We start from the raw sequence: 19905 nt of genomic DNA, 5'->3' as shown, positions 1-19905 counted from the left end.
CTTTTTTAACTATGAAAACTCTAGGAAGTTCTTCCTTCCTTTGTGCCTTCCCAGAGACCTGGATCCCTTTTTGTGTGGTTTGCTTGAAAGTAGAAAAGAACTTATTACTTTTGAGAGAGATAGAAAGACTATGCTATCTCATTTAGGTGTCAAATGCTTGGAGGACAGGTATGTTTTATGTACATATGTAAATTAAATGTTTTTGGATACCCTCTGTATCTCAGTTTGTTACTGAAGCCATGTATATTTTATGTAAGTCAAATCAAAATATCAGTGAGTATTATGCATAGAAACAAGCTTGTCCATTGATTCAAATCTCTGGAATGTAGATTCTTTTCATTTTCTTGGCAGAAACTAGCTCACATAGTTCAAGTTTTTCTCTGTCCTATTATAATTGCCTCATTTAACCAGTGCCTGGACTAACATCTTATACTTAATATTTATCTTGAATTTTTAAAAAGTATTTATTTATTTAGAGAGAAAACAAGCAGGGGAGAGGCAGAGAGAGAGAGAGAGAGAGAGAGAGAGAGAGAGAGGAGGACAGAGGATCTGAAGTGGGCTCCGCACTGATAGCAGAGAGCCCGATGTGGGGCTTGAACCCATGAAATATGAGTTCATGACCTGAGCTGAAGTCGGGCACTTAACTGACTGAGACACCCCAATGCCCCTTATCTTGAATTTCTTAATGTCATTCAGAATATTTGGAGACTTTTATTTTCTCCAGAACTAATTTCTACCTGTCACTGTGGAAAAATGTCATATATTGATTCAGAAATGTATATTTTAAGAGGCCATTCTCCTCCTCCTTCTTCTTCTTCTTCTTCTTCTTCTTCTTCTTCTTCTTCTTCTTCTTCTTTCTTCTTCTTTTTGGCATTGGAATGTGAAATTTCTTTATTTAAAAAAAATTTTTTAATGTTTATTTATTTATTTTTATTTTTCCAGTTTTATTGAGGTATAAGTGACCTATAAGTTCTTAAGCTTTGTATCTTGGGATGATACCAAGTATTATGAAAAAAACTGGAAATTCCATTATGAACTTTTGGAACATGCTCAGTTAAACCAAATTAAAGAAGTTTTCTTAAAAAGGATTTCTCTTACTTTTTATTCTGTTAATGTGCATTGTGGCTCCAAGAAGGCTCCAAGACAGCAGTATTTCCCATTTATTTGACAACAGAACCTTTTGTGGGGGAAATATTTTGTCATGCTTTGAGGGACTGTGGGTAGAGTAGGAAGATCTCTGACCCGGAATTTGGGAAATCACACGTTGAACTTCTGATTTACCACCAACTAGCCTTGTGACCTCAAACGGATCCTTTGCCTTCTAGACTCAGTTTCCTGAGTAGTGACTAAGGTCATACAGCTCTAATACTGTGTGGATTACTACTTATGTTGTTGACTGCATCGTGACACTTTCCACCTCTTTGTATGTATTAAAACCACACCATCTGAATCTATTTTGTAAAGTTGAGGGGATTACGTTTCCTTTTTATGAAAGTTCAGAAGAAGAAACCCTTTAGAACTTTGTTTTCCACAGATAAAGGCCATGCAATCCTGAAGGATTAGTTAGTTCAAATTATTAAGATGTTTCATTCCCCTGATTACATTCTATTGGTCTCTTAATACCACAAAGATTATAACCACTGTTCTTAAGAGTCTGCTAAGCTGAAAAGTTCTTGTCTTTCTTCCCTCAACCACAATGATTCCAGTATGACATTTATCTCATAAGAGATACATATTTAGTCATTTGCACTAATCTCTTGGCTACTTATGTGAAAAAGGGTAGATTGTATTTTTGTGATTATTTACTGGGTATATTTGGAAAGTCTAATGATAATATTATCTTTTTTCTTTCTGGGGAAAATGAATCAAGATGGGTAACGTCAGGGTTAAAAATGTATACATTGAGGGACACCTGAGTGGCTCAGGTCTCTTTGTTTCGACTCAGGTCATGATCTCACGATTCATCAGTTCAAGCCCTTCATTGGGCTTTGCACTGCCAGCATGGGGTCTGCTTGGGATTCTCTCTCTCTGTCTCTCTCTGTCCCTACCCCATTTGCACTCCCTCTCTTTCTCTCTCAAAATAAATAAACTTAAAAAAAATTTTTTTTGATGTTTTTATTTATTTTTGAGACACAGAGAGACAGAGCATGAGCAGGGGAGGGGCAGAGAGAGAGGGAGACAGAGAATCTGAAGCAGGCTCCAGGCTCTGAATTGTTGGCACAGAGCCCAACGCGGGGCTTGAACTCATGAGCTGTGAGATCATGACCCAAGCTGAAGTCGGATGCCCAACCGACTGAGCCACCCAGGTGCCCCAATAAATAAACTTTTAAAAAACATTTTTAAAAATATATGTTAATATGTTTGATTTTATTTCTGGGACTAAAACTATGAATTAAGACATTTTGTTGTATTTTTCTTTAAGATACCAGTTTGTTCAATATTAGAAGTTCTTTGAATGCTTAATCAAATTTTGTTTCTTTTCTCTCTTTCTTTCTTTTTGTAATGTGTGCATATGTGTTTCTATCCTAGGCTCAGCAACAGAGAAACCTGGATAACATCGTCTTGCAACAACCCAGAATAGGTAGCAAGAGAAAATCTAAGAAAGATGCATACACAATTTTTGATACAGAGATAGAAAGCACTAGCCCCAAGTCTGAACAGGACTCAGGAATTCTGGATGTTGAAGATGAGGAAGACGATGAAGAGGTAACCAACATTTGAGCTGGGGAAAGGGGACTAATTACTAGGTTTAAATGTAGTATATTTGAGACGTGATGAAGAATTTATCTATGTAATATAGCTTGTGTGATCTTCTGCATCACAATTATCCACAATTAAATTTAACCCACAATCAAATTATCATTTTAAATCCAGATGAGCCTCAACTTAAGGAAACTGAAGATGCACCATGATATCTTAGAATCTAATTTTTTAGATTTTGAATACAATCATCTACCTTTTTTTTTTTTTTTAAGTTTCAAGGTTTTTGATTGTATACTGACTGGGCACTACATTAAGGAAAGAGTAGAGTTTATCTGACCTAGAGAAAGATCTAGATGACCTCCACTGAAACTGGAACATAGCTACTTGAGATAAAAGATATTATTTTATTTATTTTTTTAATAGTTTATTTAATTTTGAGAGAGAAAGCATAAGCACGGGAGGGGAAGGGAGAGAGGGGGACAGATGATCCGAAGCAGACTGACAGCAGAGACCCTGATGTGGAAGCTTGAACCCACAAACCATGAGATCATGACCTGAGCCAAAGTCGGATGCTCAACTGAGTCACCCAGGTGCCCCAAAAGATAGTATTTTAAACAGTGTGTGCAAATAAAGGGATCTTAGACTGAAAATATAAAGAGGCTTGAGAAAGTTGACAATACTTTTCTGGAGGAAATAAATAGGAGTGCTTATAGAGAATTTGGGAATTTTGTGACATATCTGTAACCTCTTAAATTAGTTCTGTATCACTTTCAGGTAAAGAATAAGATTGAGTGGCTTCAGTAGTACATATATTTATGTCCTGATTTGTTGTTAGAAGTACATTCAGTGGGTTTTTAAAAATAAAACTACTGGGGCGCCTGGGTGGCGCAGTCGGTTAAGCGTCCGACTTCAGCCAGGTCACGATCTCGCGGTCCGTGAGTTCGAGCCCCGCGTCGGGCTCTGGGCTGATGGCTCAGAGCCTGGAGCCTGTTTCCGATTCTGTGTCTCCCTCTCTCTCTGCCCCTCCCCTGTTCATGCTCTGTCTCTCTCTGTCCCAAAAATAAATAAAAAACGTTGAAAAAAAAATTAAAAAAAAAATAAAATAAAACTACTGTGACGCTTGAGAAATCTTGTTAACCTGTTTTTCTAAATACCATTTGCATAAACTGGATCAGTTTCTTTGTGAATGTAGTGGTTAGGAGCATGAACTTTGGAGTCATACAGATTTTATTCAGATTCTGGCTTTGCCTTTTAATTCAATTTTATTTTTTAAAATTCTCATTAAAACTCGTATCATTTACTTTTTAAATGTCCACTGACATGTGTGAGGAACCATTTATGCCTGCACTCTGTAACCTGTTTGCCTTCAAGTGCTTGTCTGCTTTTCATTGTTTCATGTCTTCTGATGAAATTGGGTTCACTGTCTTCCCCACCCGTGTTCTTTGTTCTGTCCTCCTGCCCTTCTTATTCTTTATTTTCCTCTCCTCCCCAAAACTATACCCCCAAACTTGTCACTGTCTAATTTTGTAATCTTAGATAATTGTTTAACCTGTTGGAACTTTAGTCTTCATCCATCAAGTAAAGACAGTAGTCTCTGCCCCATAGAATTGCACAAGTGTCTGCTCCGTAAAAGGTAGTCAGCAAATGTTAGTTCCTGTCCTGTTGTTACTCTTCTTTGCCGACTTCTGTTATGTTTCACTACCTCCATATTCTTCGTTGGGATATGTTTATTATGTAAATGAGGGACATTAGTAGGTAATAATGCGTGAAAGTTCCATCAAAATCCCTATTGTACGTGGATAAGAAATAGAGCGAAGAAAAGAATCAGGCGTTTGCCTATACCTGTAGAAATAAAACGGGGCAGACAAACTTGATCCCCTGAGTGTTCGGCATTGTCTCTTCTTGCCTGGAATGACTGATATGGTAGGATATGGGTCCATCCTGGAGAGCAGATTGTCAAGTATTAGGCCCATCACTGATGACAAGTTATCGTAGTACCATAATCAAGCATCAGAAGCAACAAAGACCAGCTAATGCCTTTTATTTACATTTTGGGTGCCTGTTAAGGAAATTATATTCTATCAGGCACTATGACCTAAGGAAATGGAAGTTAGACATAGTCTGTGCCTCTGCATAATACACGCCTCAAAGAGATGACTAGATGATAATATGAAAGAATAAAATATATGCATAGTGCTGACATATAGTGAGAACCTTATGGATGTAAGCCATTCTTTATTATAAACTCACTGAAGATCCTGGGCAAATCCTTTTTAATTTTTGTGCTCTATTTCTTTGTTTTGTCTTCTGAGGTCCAGAGAAGATAAAGAAAGTGGGACTAGTGAAATGTGTTGAGGGTTCCTCAGAAATGAAATATTATAAGAATGTACTTGGAAGTTAACATTTTAAAATGGTCATGTATCCCAAATCAAACAGAATCCTGTTAGACTTGCTGATTGAGCTCTTACAACAAGAATTCAGCACTTCGCTGTCATCTAATGGCATCCTATCTTAAAAAAAATCCTACCTTCTATTTATTTACTTCTCAGTTTGAATCTTCTTCAAGTGCACATTCTTAATCTCAAACCTCATGTAGAGAATTATTTATTTAGATGTCTCCAAACTGGTTTCTTGGCATAGTTCTTGCATGGTGTGAATAAATTCTTCAGATAAGGTCTTTCGTGACCCACTGTGACGTTCTGACCTTCATTCTTGTCATTCTTCAACAGACCTCATTGAGAGCAGCGTAAATAGTTTTTGAAATATTTTGACTTCTAAACTGTGGCATACAATCCTGTAGGGCAGTGATTCTTAATCTATTTGGGGTCATATATTCCTTTGAGAGATTGATAAAAAAATATATGGAGTATTTTCCCAGTGAAATATGCATATATTCACTCATGAAAGGTTCTGCATGAAATTTCAGGGGATTCGTGAAACTCATGTTGCTCTTCAGGACCCCTGTTAGAACCCGTGTTATAGGTTAAGTGCTTCTTAAATTTTAATGTGCGTAGGAATCACTTTGGAGTCATATTAAAATGCAGGTTTAGATTCTGCAGGTTGGGGGTGAAATCTGAGAATCTGCATTTTTCACAAGCTCCCAGGTAAGGATGATGCTTCTCTCTGCAGAGCACATTTTGAGTTGCAAGGCTATAGAGGACCTTGAGGAAGCATTTTTAGTGCCTAAAGAAAACAAAACCTTGGGGCGCCTGGGTGGCGCAGTCGGTTAAGCGTCCGACTTCAGCCAGGTCACGATCTCGCGGTCCGTGAGTTCGAGCCCCGCGTCGGGCTCTGGGCTGATGGCTCAGAGCCTGGAGCCTCTTTCCGATTCTGTGTCTCCCTCTCTCTCTGCCCCTCCCCCGTTCATGCTCTGTCTCTCTCTGTCCCAAAAATAAATAAACGTTGGAAAAAAAAAATTAAAAAAAAAAAAAAAAAAGAAAACAAAACCCCTGAATGTTTAGATGTCTTACTGAGTTTTCATTAAAATGTCTTAAATTTTTTCTAACAATGAATGCAGTACTTAAGAGAAAGTTATATTTTGCTTTCTAAAATCTGTTGCTTACAGATTACCAGCATTATTTTTCGTGAAATTTTATGATTCTCATTTAATGTATTTAGGTCTAGGTATTATCCTCTGAAAGTCTAGGTATTTTTCTCCTTCTTGTACTTTGAACAAAAGTGTATTTAGTGCACTTTGAGTATTCTTTGAGTCAAGTGACATTTGTAGGCTATTAACTATGTCTTTAGTGTGGTGATACTTAATGGGAGACTACAGAATGAGATGGGTAGAAAAACCCGAACACCTAGAAAGTGCTTTGAACTTAGGAAACAGATATTTAATTTATTGTTGAACTGAAGTAAAGTTTGTGCCAGAGGTAGAAAAACTGAATAGCCTGGGAAATGAAGATGAAGTCACAGCAGTAAATTGTCATGTTGGATGAAAGACCAGCTCACATGGAGAACCAACTGACAGAGTCAGTCTCTCTCTCTTTTTTTTTAATCAATTGTTTTAAACATTTATTTTATTTATTTTTGATAGAGCTTGAGCTGGGAGGGGCAGAGAGAGGGAGACAGAGAATCAGGCTCCATGCTGTCAGCACAGAGCCTGATGTGGGGCTCAAACCCACAAAGCGTGAGATCATGACGTGAGCTGAAATCCAGTTGGATGCTTAACTGACTGAGCCACCGGCGCACCCTGACAGAGTCAGTCTCTTGATTGCTGAGAAGATGTTGTAGGAAAAGTATTCCTCTGTAAAATTCTCTATTTGTATCTAAGCTAATGAAAGAGTCACCTTAATTAATGTAAGTTTTTTTAAACTTGTCGTATATTAAAGTTGAACTATGTACACTACTGATACTTGATCATTTTTGACCTACAACTTAATTAAATTGATTTTCAGTGGAAATATGTATGATTTGGCACATACATACATATCATATGATACATAATGTATCTCATCACAGTGCTTGGCATATACAATGCTACCATTATATATTAGTTAAGATGATGGCATTATGACTGTGTCTTTTTTGGGAAATAAAGGTGAAACACAAGTTGATACAGTTCTTGATAATGTATATTTGCGTGGACTGATGGAACACTATCTACTGTAAACAAAACAATCTGCTTGAAATAAAGCAGTATTGGGTAAGAAATAATTTGGAGAAGCAGGGCCTATGATTCTTTTTTTTGTTTCTGGGTTACTTCAGAACTTCTGCATTTTTTTTTTTTTTTGGTATATTTATTTTGAGAGAGAGAGAGAGAGAGAGAGAGAGAGAGTGCAAGTTAGGGAGGGGCAAAGAGAGAAGGAGAGAGAGAATCCCAAGCAGGCTCTACACTCAATGTGAAGCCCAACATGGGGCTAAATCCCATGAACTGTGAGATCATGACCTGAGCTGAAACCAAGAGCTAGGTGGACGGTCAACTGACTGAGTCACCCAGGCTCCCCAAAGACCTTTTGCATTTTTCCTTCTTTTTTCTTTTCTTTTCTTTTTTTTGAGAGAGAGAGAGCAAGCCAGAACATGAGCAGAGGAGGGGAAGAGAGAGAGGGAGACACAGAATCTGAAGCAGGCTCCAGGCTCTGAGCTGTCAGCAAAGAGCCTGATGTGGGGTTCAAACCCACAAACTGCGAGATCATGACCTGAAGTCAGACGCTTAACCGACTGAGCCACCCAGGCGCCCCAGAGCTTCTGCATTCTTAAAGCATTTCCTGGTACCATACATCTGGCACATCTCATATTCTAGTTTGTATCTCTCTTAGTTATTTTTGTTGTTAGAGAACCGTAGTCATTACTTTATCCATACAATTGTTCATAGAGTATGGGTCAGATAAATGTTTGTTGACCAAATCCATGTCAGGTTTTCTCTCTCAAGATTTTGGTGTCTGTTTTGAAATATGAAGTTAACAGAATGGGATTGCTAATTTAAATACAAGTATCATGTAAAATATAAATAATTTCTGCTGAGATGTCTTTATGATTGTGGTACTGTACTAATTTTGAGGTAACAAGATTATTTGTTTGCTAGGGATGCCATAACAAAATACCATAGATTGCCTGGCTTAAACAACAGAGATTTCTTTTCTCACAGTTCTGGAGGCTGGAAGTCCTAAGGTCAAGGTACCATCAGGGTTGATTTCTCCTTAGGATTCTTTCCTTTGCTTGCAGACAATTACCTTCTTGCTGTGTCTTTACATGGCTTTTTCTCTGTGATTGTATGCCCCTGATGTGTCTTCCTCTTCTTATAAGGACATCAGTCCTGTTAGAGTCCCTACTTTATGACTTTACCTTAATTACCTCCTTAAGGGCCCTATTTCCAAATACAGTCACATTGGGGTTCAGGGGTTCAACATATGAACTTTGGGGTAGACACAATTCACAGAGTGATTGGAAAGAATGCAAGATTTGTATTTAAAAAATACAAGTTTTGTCAGCCTTGTGTTATTGGAGCAAATCGTGTAATTTCTCGAGCATCTCTTTGTCACCTATAAAATAGTGACAGTGATTACTTAATGCTGAATTGCTTGTGAAAAATGGTGGTTATTATGATATTTTCCCAAATTTCAAAGTGCTTATTGCAATACTTTCTATTGATAGGAAGGTAACAAAATGAGTTGTTACTTATTTCTCAGTAAGTTAAATAAAGGATGCCATTAGAACTTTGGAGTTAAAATCAGATGTTGCATATTGGCAGCCCATGGGCCAGAAATAGATTGCAAAATGGCTATTGGCTTGCACGGCACTTAAAAGTTTTTAAGTTATTTGCCAACTTTTAAGTAGCGAATTCATGTAGTAGGCTTTTTCCAAGTATGGTAGTAGTAGAATTACCGTGAGCAGCAAGATTGCCACCAGGGATATATTTTTTTCACTAATCTACAATCCCTGTTGTGTCTGCACATTGGATATTGCCATTTATTATCACATTTGTGCTGTTATTGAGGGAAATACATTATTACTTATGCCATGTCTGTATTTACAAATGGCAAACTGGAAGGTACACTGACGGGGCCACGTGTTTGGGAAAAAAATGATGAGAACAGAGTTCTTTGTAAAAATGAGTGATAGTTTTAGATATTTCACATATAAAGTATGCCTGTTAAAAGAATACAATATGAAAAGCTGGCCTGATTCACTTATTCCCAGTAGCTACCCACCACTGTAGACTTTGTTTTTCACTTCTGTTCTTAATGACAACTGTTCTATTAAGAATATAAGCAGTCAGATGAAGAATAAGTACCCATACTTAAAATCAAATAGCAATAAAAGCAATTTAGAAAGTTGAATGAAAACTAAACATGCATCAAATATTCTGTTTTGGTTTTCTTATTCGTTTGTCTTTTAGGTCTGTCTGTTCATAAAGATATATTATGCTTCACATTGATTTGAGATCTTTAAAATCTTTTCATTGTACTGATAGTATAAAGGTCTTGTCATTTGGGAATTATTTACCTCAATTATAAACATCTACCTGCCTTTTCAGGGCTTTTAGAATTTTTCCTTTCTATGCTCATTGCTTATTCAGTCACTCCCTTCACTCTGTACTAAATTGCTCATAACCCTAATTAGGGAATATACTCCTTTTCCCCTCATCCTTGTCTAAAATACTAACTTCTACTTTTCCCTGAGGACTGGCTCAATGTGACCTCTTCTGAACACCCATCATCCACCTGTCCATCTGTCTATCTATCTATCTATCTATCTATCTGTCTGTCATCTTTCTATTTATCTACCTATCTATTCATACATCTATTCTTTATTTCATTTATTTTTTATTTGTGATTTTTAAAATGTTTATTTATTTTTGAGAGAGAGAGAGAAAGAGTGAGCAAGAGCCTGTGCACGCAAGTGAGGAGGGGCAGACAGAGAGGGAGACAGAGGATCTGAAACAGGCTCTGCCCTGAGAGTGGAGAGCCCCAATGTGGGGCTCGAATTGATGAGCTGAGAGATCATGACCTGAGCCGAAGTCAATGCTTAACCGACTGAGCCACCCAGGTGTCCCATCATTCTTTATTTTAAATTGAGGTATAATTGATATATAACATTATATTAATTTCAGGAGTACAGCATAATGATTCAATATTTGTATGTATTGCAAAATGGTCACCACAATAGTCTAGTTAACATCCATCAGAAAACATAGTTACAGGATTTTGTTTTCTTGTGATGAGAACTTTTAGATCTCTTAGAAACGTCCAAATATACACTGCAGTATTACTAACTGTAGTTACCATACTGTACATTACATCTCCATGACTTATTTATATTATTACTGGAGATTTGTACCTTTTGACCCCTTTCACCTATCTCACCAACCCCCCAAACTCCACCCTTGGAGTAGCACCTTCTTTATAAAAATTTATTAGTTTTTTGAAAAATTTTAAATCTTCAGAAAAGTTACAAGAGTAGTAAAATGAACATCCATGTACCTTCACTTAAGTACTCTGCTTATTAAAATTTGGCACTTTCTTTCTTAAAAATTTGACTTTGAAAGAATCTGTTTCATCAGTCCTCCCCTTCCCCTGCCAAAGCTGAGCCATTTAAAAGAAAGTGGTGTATTTCATGCATTGTATTTGAAATCCCAATACCACAATCTGTGGTTTCCCAGGAATGACATTCTTCTACATAACTACAATGCAATGATCACACTCAGGAATTTTAACACTGATACAACACTACCACTTAACATACAACCAATGTGTGAATTTCCCCAGTTGTCTTAATAATGTCCTTTATAGCAAATTCTTTTATCATTTTTCCTGCAGCCCCTTCTTGTCAAGTATCACACGTTGCATTTAATTCTTGTGTCTCTTTATTCTCTTTTAATATCTCTCTATTTAGGTGTATCTGATAATCCTCATGATTAAGTTCAGATTAATCATTTTTGACAGGAAAATCACAAAAGTAATACTAGGTCCTTTTTAGTGCATCATATCAGGAGGTACACCAGTAGTGAAGGTGGAGTCTACCAGATTTCTGTGCTGTAAAGGTACCCTTCTTCTTTTGTAATTAATAAGTGATCTGTGGAATGATACTTTAGATCCTGGGACTATCCTGTTCCCTGACAGTTTTTCTGATTTAGTGATTTAGAATTCATTGATGTTTTGTTCCTGAATCATGCAATTTATGGTGATTATAAAAGAGTGATTTTTCTATTTTTATCATTTCTTTCACATTGATTAGCTGGCATTCTTCTATAAAGAAAAACTTCCTTTTTGTCCCATTCCCCCTTTTTTTTTAGTGTCAGTATTGGCACATGAATTCTTACTTCATATACAATGGGTTATATTCTGTTCCTGTCTTTCATTTGGATTCTCTAATTGTTCCAAATTTGGCCAGTGGGAGTCTTACCCATTATCTTTCGACATGTTTCCATCAATTTTTGAGCACTTCCTTTTTTTCTGGCGCAGGATGTTCTTGGTTCACTCCAAGTTCTGCCCTATCCCCAGAATCAGCTAGTTTGTCAAAGAGCTTTCCCTTTTACTGGAGAATGATATATAGAACTGAGATATGGGCATTAGGTATGCTCCTTCTGTGGAGAGAGCTAAGAAATACACACACTACACAAACACATAGACAGTTTTATAAATCCTGAGTTAAAGGTGATGCTTCTAATTTCACCTGAATATCATAGGTCTTCCTCTTCTCCTATTCTATATTTGTATCTCTAAGAATTCTGGTTCCCAGAGTATGAATATATTTACTCATCTGTCTACTCATATAACACAAAAAAGTTTCAGAGTTGCTATGCACATGTAACTAAAAGGAGTAAACTTAACTAGGTTCAAGATTCTTTTTGCAATTCTTTTTATCCTGCAATATATCCCACTGGGGCTATAGTTCAGACTATTTTGTTCTTTTTTTTTTTTTTTTTTTGCTTTTTCTTCTATGTGGTTGTTACCAAGCTGATATATAATTAGGTTCGTTTGTTTCTTTTTGTATATTTTTTAGGGTTCCTCATCCTTATTAATTTAATTTTTTTGAATATGTAAAATGTAAACATGTTTCAAAAAGCAAAATTAGGGGTACTTGGGTAGCTCAGTCGGTTAAGCAACCAACTTCAGCTCAGGTCATGATCTCGCAGTTTGTGAGTTCAAGCCCCACATCAGGCTCTGCGCTGACAGCTCAGAGCCTGGGGCCCGTTTCGGATTCTGTGTCTCCTTCTCTCTCTGCCCCTCCCCTGCTCATGCTCTGTCTCTCTTTCCTTCAAAAATAAATAAATGTTAAAAAAAAAAAAAATTAAAAAAAGAAAGCAAAATTATATAAGAAGATTTTTTTCAGTGATATCCCATTCTCCTCTTTATCCCTTCCATCCTGGTCCTATGCACTCTTCCTAAGTAATCAGTATCATGAGTATGTATGTATGTGTGTGTTTTCACATACCCTTCCCCATACCTTATACGACATGGCTGTTAATAACGTAATACATATATATTTTTGTACCTTATTCTTCCACATGGAAATATGTCCTATAAATTATTCCATATAAATTCATAGACATGTTTCTCATTCTATTTTTACTGCTAACTAGTACTCCATTATTTGAATGTATCAGTTTATTCAGCCAATCTCCTATATGTAGGCATTTAATGATTTCCAAAATTTTCTTATTAAAATGTAGTGTTTCAGCTACACAGCTATTATAATTAGTGTTAAAAAAACCTGACCATAACAAGTACTGGCAGGGTGCCTAGCAACTGTATATACTGCTCTTAGATATTGCTGCAAAAATGCAAAATAGTTTAGTCATCTTGGAAAACACTTTGGTGTAGTAGTGTATTATACAGTTGAACACACACCATCTGACTCAGCAATTTCACTCATAGGTATTTCCCCATCTGTTCACACAGAGACTTGCACCCGAATGTTTATAGCAACTTTATTCAGACATTGCCAGAAAGTAGAAACAACCCAACTGTCCTTCAGGGGAAGGGATAAATGACTGTGGTATATCCATAATTGGAGTTTCATTCTGAAATAAAAAGAAATGAACTACAGATACATGAAACAATACAGATGAACCACAAATGTAGTATGCTAAATGAAAGAAGTCAGACTCAAAGGCTGCATACCGTTGGGGCTGAATAAATAATACTCCTGAAAAGGCAAAATTAGGGGCAGAAACTGGGTCAGTGTTTGCCAAAGTCTGGGTGTCAGGGAATAATGGACTCCAGGGAGGCATGAGGGAATTTTGGGGGTGGTAAAGCTGTTGTGTATCTAGATTGTGATAATGATTACAGGCTTATATGGTTTTGTCCAAACTTAATGGATTGTTCACTGGAAGGGTGAATTTTACCTTATATAAAAAATCTTAAAATTTAAAAAACAGTTTAAAAATCAACCCCGAAACCTGAGAGTTATTCTTCTTATAGTCAGATATATATCTTCAGGGTAAGTTCCTAGAAGGATTGTTGATTCAAGGAGTAAATTAATGCATGTGTAGTTTTGCTAGATAATATCAAATTCTGCTTCATTGAAGTCGTACCATTTTCTATACATCCCCCCTCTAGGTGTGTGTGATGTGTCTATTTCCTTACAGTTTCTTTAAGAGAGTGTTTTGTTAAGCCCTTGAATATTTACAAGTTGCATAGATGAGAAATGGTCTCTCTGTATAGTTTTAATTTGTATTCCTATGGCTGTGGGTGAAATGTAGTATCTTGTAAGTTTGAGAGCTGTTTGTATATTTTTTTAAAGTAAACTGCTCGTGTCCCTATTTTTCTAACGATTTTGGTTTTTTTCCCCCCCTCAGTCTTAGTGAGTTGTTTCTGTATTAGGAAAATTAATTCTTCATCTGTAACATTTTTTTCTACCTACTTTGATCAGCTTAATTTTTCTTCCTCTCAAAACCTTTATATTTAATACCATATTTATGGCTAAAGGTCCTTTTTTTATGTAACAGTTTAGCATTTCTTAGCCTATAGTAGACCATTGTTAAATAAAGACCAGTTGAATTTTTACTGCCTTAGTGTTCAGCTTTAAGCAGAGAATTCTTGAGAGAGTAGCTTTTGATTTTGGCCACAAAGTTTTTTTTGTGGCGTCTCAGTATAGGGAGAATGGTGTTTTTTCTTGATTTTCTTCTGCTTAGTGAAAACACTTGAGTAAATTATGTAGTAATTTGTTTAGGGATTTCTCAGGAAGAATCCTAGTCATTCGCGAGAAGCTCTTAGTAATATTATGCAGTTTTTAGGCTAGGGCTCTCTTCAGGGTATTCTTACAGGTTCAAAGGTTTAGAAAATTCTTTTATCCTTTTGCTAATTTGAGTCACTTAGAGTCCTAGGCGTTCGAGTTTGTTGGTGCCTCCATGGTGTTCAGTCCAGCTCTGTGGAAGATTATGTCCAAATGAATTCTACCTTTCTTTTCTCTGAAGCTTTGGAAGCAGAGTAGTATAGAAAAGCACATTGGTGAAGAATGTTTGCCAGGTATTTCCTGGCTTCCAGACATAATATGGGCCGTCGAAATTGATCCTTTGAGTGCAAAGGTAGTGCTCTTTTCAGCTAATCATTTCTTGTTTTCTCCCTTCAGAAAGATGCCTGGTACATTTTAATGACTTGAGATCCAACTAATGCTCAGAAATGGGCAAGTCCCTGCATTCATTTACTAATCCCAACGAACTGTTTTGTGAAAAGTGGTAATCAAAAGTATTTTCAAGAAGGAGAATGACTCAGGTGTTAGTGAGAAGAAACATCTCTAAATTCTTTGCAAATTTTTATCATACCCTTTTTGGGTGTTTTACCAACTTTGAAAGGTTTCATAAGAGAAAAACAAGTGGCCTGTGTGGTATAGTGTATGTGTGTGTGTGTATCTCCTGGGACAGCTGTGAACAAGGCTAGAACACTAATGCATTTCTTTTTTTCAGGTACTGTCTTTATCAGCAGCATAGGTAAATATTCTTGAGTGGAAGGAGGCAAGCAGTTGTGTACTCTATTCCCTTTTCTTAATGATATGCTTACCCGTTAGTAAAGCAGGTAGATCTATGATACTGTTACCTGCAGATTTTTTTCTTTCTTGCTTCCCTTCACTAGAAGTAGCTACTAACTTCCAACTCCCTTGTTGGGGGGAAAAGGTGGTATAAAAATGTTAAATAAATGTATCTGTTAAAGCTTGATGTCACTTATTTTAAAATAAAAATCTCCTTTTTCTTTAAGAAATACAATCATTTTTCCTTATTCTTTATGGAAAGAACTTAACCAGTAACCTTTCAATTTTCAATTCTCAGATCAAAGATGTATTAGAGAAGAAAAACATCATAAAAGTCAGATCCTGCTGTTTTGCAAGAACTTTTATAATCAGAAATGTTTATTCTTCTTTTCTTTATGACCATCTAATATGTCCATTTCTACTCTGAATCTTTACATCATCTTCTCCAATACATGGTCTGCAGAGTCTCATAAGACTTTTTTTCAGGGTGCCTTTCATTGATTCTAAGTCAGGGCGCCTTTCATTGATCCTATTCATGAATTTACTTTTCTTATTTTACAGCATCCTCTGCCTCCAGACTCTTTTTTGTCACCTATATAGTGGCACTGTGTGATAGCTAATGTATCGATAGGATATGATGCTATTTAACAAAATCTACAGACAATAAGTAACAAAAACTACAGCTTGATGGAAGCTATTAATATGTATCCTACAAATGTAAGAAGCATACTGAAACAGACTAGCCATGTATATTGGTATCTGGTGATACATGACCTCTAATGGGTGTGTGAATGCATAATTGTAGCGTATAACAGTTGTCTTCATGATATCTACCCCTGAATGTTCTAGTCCAGTCACTCCTAAATTCTCTTGATAGCTTATTTATTTATGTTATTTTAATATCTTAACTTATATAATATTATAACACGTCCTGAGGCACAGATTCCTTAGTTACAGAATCTAAAATCTAACCTAGTATTTGCTTCTCTGATAATGAAGAGGTTTGAGTTGACAGAAGGCACTAATGCCCTCCATTCAGGAACTATATAGGGAATGAGGCAGCTGCTGTCCTTGGTGATGAAATTATTTCATGTGAATTCATAAGGAAAACAACTAGTTAAAAAGGCAGGATAATCTTGAGTATACTGTTTGTGGCTGCTGTTGGTATCTTCATAGATCTATTTGAACTAGAAAAATACAGACTCCAGTATCTTAATGTCTTGAGTTCCTGACTGCCAGGCAGAGGAAATGTTTAACTATTTTAATCATGTTTCTGTATCTCAGAAAGAAAGCCCTTATGAGAGGAAATGACAACGTCCTACCACAAAGTTATCTCTTATCAGTTATAGTCCCAGTCGATAATGATTTGTCAAACTTGGACATGTGTAAAATGCAAGGGCTGTGTTATTTACTTTGGAAAGGAAAAATTAGATGAAGCTGATAAAGACGGAGTCATGGCTTTTGTTAGGAGACAGAAACCATTAGGGACAGTCATTGTTAGCTTAGGAAAGTGTCCTTGGACTCCTCCCTCTGCCCCAGCTGAAATCTAAACCTGCTTGAATCATTCTTTGCACTTGAGGGGAGAGAAGGGCAAACAGGAGGGGAAGAAGAATGAAGACAACCTTGACAGAGATTTTGCATTTTAAATGGGGAGCAAAATGTGGACCTTAAAACAGACCCGTTTATGTGAGTCAGGAGGAACTGCCTTTTGTTCTCTTTCCCACTCCCATTTATTTAGTTTTGAAAGTTCATTTCTTATCCTTCCAAACGTATGGCATTCCTTCACGTACAGCGTATGTTGCCCTCTTCCTTTTGCCTTTCAGTAGATGTGATTCTTTTTCATTAGTGGAAGCAGAGAAAACACATCTAGCTCAAAGCAACATGAGTCAGTGCATGCTTTACATACCTTTCTCCTCACAGCACTCTTCTTGGTTCCTTGCAGTGTTCCTAGTGTTCTTCACAGAAGGGAGCATGGAGGAAAAATGATTTCTAAATAGTAGGCTATTTTGGGGGTGGAGGTAAAGTTTGTGAACCGAAGCCCCATTTTGCTCCTTTTCTTGTCTAGATTTGTGTACTGCTTTCAAAGCAGGCAGTCCTTGGCTGGGGAGGACTTAACTGGATTATGGTTGCAGAGGCTAAGAAATAGCAAAGCCAATACTTCCGGGTCAGGTCACTTCAAACTGTTTGAAGCTGAGGATGATGATGTCAAGACAGCCTCATAGAAGATAGGTTTGGTTGTAAATATTTGCTGGAGCTGACAGGAAAATCTTTCTGTCCTCTCTAAATATATGTATTTTTTGGTTGGCCCAGATAAACCATTCTTTTTAGCCCATTAGAAAGGGGCACCATTAGCTTACTCATCACAGATTTTTAGGGGAAACTGTCCCCTAATGTGGATGTTCATTCTATAAGGATGGGCCTGACATGTGAAGGGGCCAGGCCTCTGTCTGAGGAATGGCTTGGGAGCAGTTTCCTTTTGAATGAAACTAATGGTCCTGAGTCAAAGAAAACAAAATAAATAAACTATGTAAAGATGAACCTATGAACAAAGTTGTGATTGAAATTTATTTAAATTTCCTTAAGCTTTTTGTAAGTATATAATTTATTGTAAATAATTTTATAATCATTCATTCTAAATAAAAGTTTCATTTCTTATACAGATCAAAATTATTTTACATGTGTTCTTATCTCTTTTCATATGTATGTGTAATTTTTATGTAGTTTAAATATTAATATAATTTTATTTTTCATCTTTTGAGCTTGTGTTTTGCTTAGTTGTAGTTTTCATTAGTAGGCTCTGTTTTTCTGGCAAGATAAATTTCCTTCACATCTTTACTTTGCAATTCAAGAGAGGAGACTATAAAGATATTTTGATGTTGTGGCCATTTAAAATAAGACTGCCTAAAATGATCAACTGTTGCCTCTTTTTGTTTTATTAAGATGAAAACGAGTGTCCTTAATTTTTACATGCTTTTTAATCTTTTTGTTTTTAAATACATGGTGCTTATCTGTCCATAAAATGTTTTTCTCAGTGATTTTTTAATGCTGACATTTCTAATTGCTTTTTTTTTTTTAATAAATATATGCTTGGACCATGACGTAGATCTTATGATCAAACTTAGGATTCACAGGAGATTGTTTTGAGTGATTTCAGAGTATATAGCCCTGAGAGATTCTTAAACATAGAGATTTAGTGTGCTATCATGGGTGCAAAGCAAATGAACAAAATAGTCAATAAATCTGAACCAATAAACGTAGAGAGATGATGATTTTGGAGAGATAAGAAAGTATTGGGCTGCTGAGTTGTAGAATGAGTAGATTTCTTTGGAAAAGCATCTTGATGAAGAAAGCTATGCCACCAAAGAAGAAATGACCCTGCTTGATGAAATGAGGAAACAGACTTTGTATTCACAAGTCCGCTCAACCCAATTCAGTGCCTGCTGCTTATATTCTGATGAATCCTACAATTAGCAGTGTTACAGTAAAACCTGCAGCTAGGTCTTTATTTTGATTATTTTTAATGCACTTTTGTCTGTTTTGTTTTTGCTTTATTTTGTTTTACTCAGTATTTACTTTGTGTCCTTTTATTCTTATTTAATTCCCATAGGTCAACAATATAGGCAATAGTTTCCTTGTTCAGTTGAGAAATTGAGGCCAAAGTAAATTGTGAGTTACTCATTGTCAGGTCACATAACCAAACAGTTTTAGCACTGTGACTATCTCCAGTTCTTACCTAATGTTGTTTGTTTTACTTTGCCTTTTGATGTCTAGATTTAATCTGTCTACATTGTTCGTACTATAATTTTCTGATATTTTGATTGCATGCTGACGTAAATATTCACTAATTCTTATGTCCTTCAGAAGTTGGCTGGCAGGCCGTTTAATTCATCCTGTGCAGCAAGTTTTGGTTTTGACCACTGAAACTTAGTCTTTTTCTTTTTTTTTTCTTTTTCTTTTTTTAATGTTTGTTTATTTTTGGGAGAGAGAGAAAGAGAGAGAGAGAGAGAGATTGAGAGAGAGCATGTGTGCATGGGTAAGGGTATGGGCGGGAAAGGGGCAGAGAGAGATGGAGAGAGAGAATCCCAAGCAGGATCTGTGCCGTCAGCACAAAGCCCGACACGGGTCTCTAACTCACCAACCATGAGATCATGACCTGAGCCAAAATCGAGAGTCAGACGTGTAACTGACTGAGCCACTCAGGCACTCCTGAAACTTAGTCTTTCATGTAGCCTACCATGTGTCCAAGAAGATACAGTCAAGTTGTCAAAGTCATGTTACCATCTTCTCATCCCTTTTTGAGGCCTATAGCCTGAAATATATCTCTAAAAGCAGATGCAGGGCCAGTGACATCTTCTGTTACTCTTCTCTGTTTTCATCCTTCTGTTCTGTGTCCCAGCCTTGCTGCTATCTTCGGTTATTAATTTCATGGTTAAAATACCCAAACTGGGTTTATGAGAGCATGGTTTGTTTGTTTGTTTGTTTGTTTTATGTTTTTCTCCTAGAAACTAGAGCTGACTTCTATTTTTTTTACACTTGAGTAATAAAAACATAAATGCAGTTTAATGTTCCTAATAGCTTTGTTTGAATATTTTGTGACAATCTTGTTTGTTTTGCAGGTACCTGGAGCCCAAGATTTGGTGGATTTCTCTCCTGTTTATCGATGTCTACACATATATTCGGTCCTGGTGAGTCTTTATCTAGCTCTGCCTAATAAAGAGGTATATTGAGTTCAGAACTCTTCTTTCTCATTTTTTATAGTTTTTCTGTTTATTATTAAGAGTAAGAAAA

At 36.5% G+C, this 19905-nt stretch overlaps 1 protein-coding gene across 9 annotated transcripts in view; it reads left to right on the top strand.

The window, feature by feature from the left end:
- EXOC6B (exocyst complex component 6B) overlaps positions 1–19905 on the top strand; it is a 615219-nt gene that overhangs the window by 250424 nt on the left and 344890 nt on the right. For all 9 annotated transcript variants that reach the window (XM_043603673.1, XM_043603671.1, XM_043603669.1 and 6 more), the window contains 2 exons: positions 2530–2706; positions 19734–19802. In XM_043603673.1, the coding sequence (XP_043459608.1) occupies positions 2530–2706; positions 19734–19802 (246 nt within the window). The remainder of the gene's footprint in view (positions 1–2529; positions 2707–19733; positions 19803–19905) is intronic.

Source organism: Prionailurus bengalensis, chromosome A3, assembly GCF_016509475.1.
Source record: "Prionailurus bengalensis isolate Pbe53 chromosome A3, Fcat_Pben_1.1_paternal_pri, whole genome shotgun sequence".
In the NCBI taxonomy this organism is placed as follows: Eukaryota; Metazoa; Chordata; class Mammalia; order Carnivora; family Felidae; genus Prionailurus; species Prionailurus bengalensis.
This window is presented reverse-complemented; position numbering and strand designations above follow the sequence as displayed.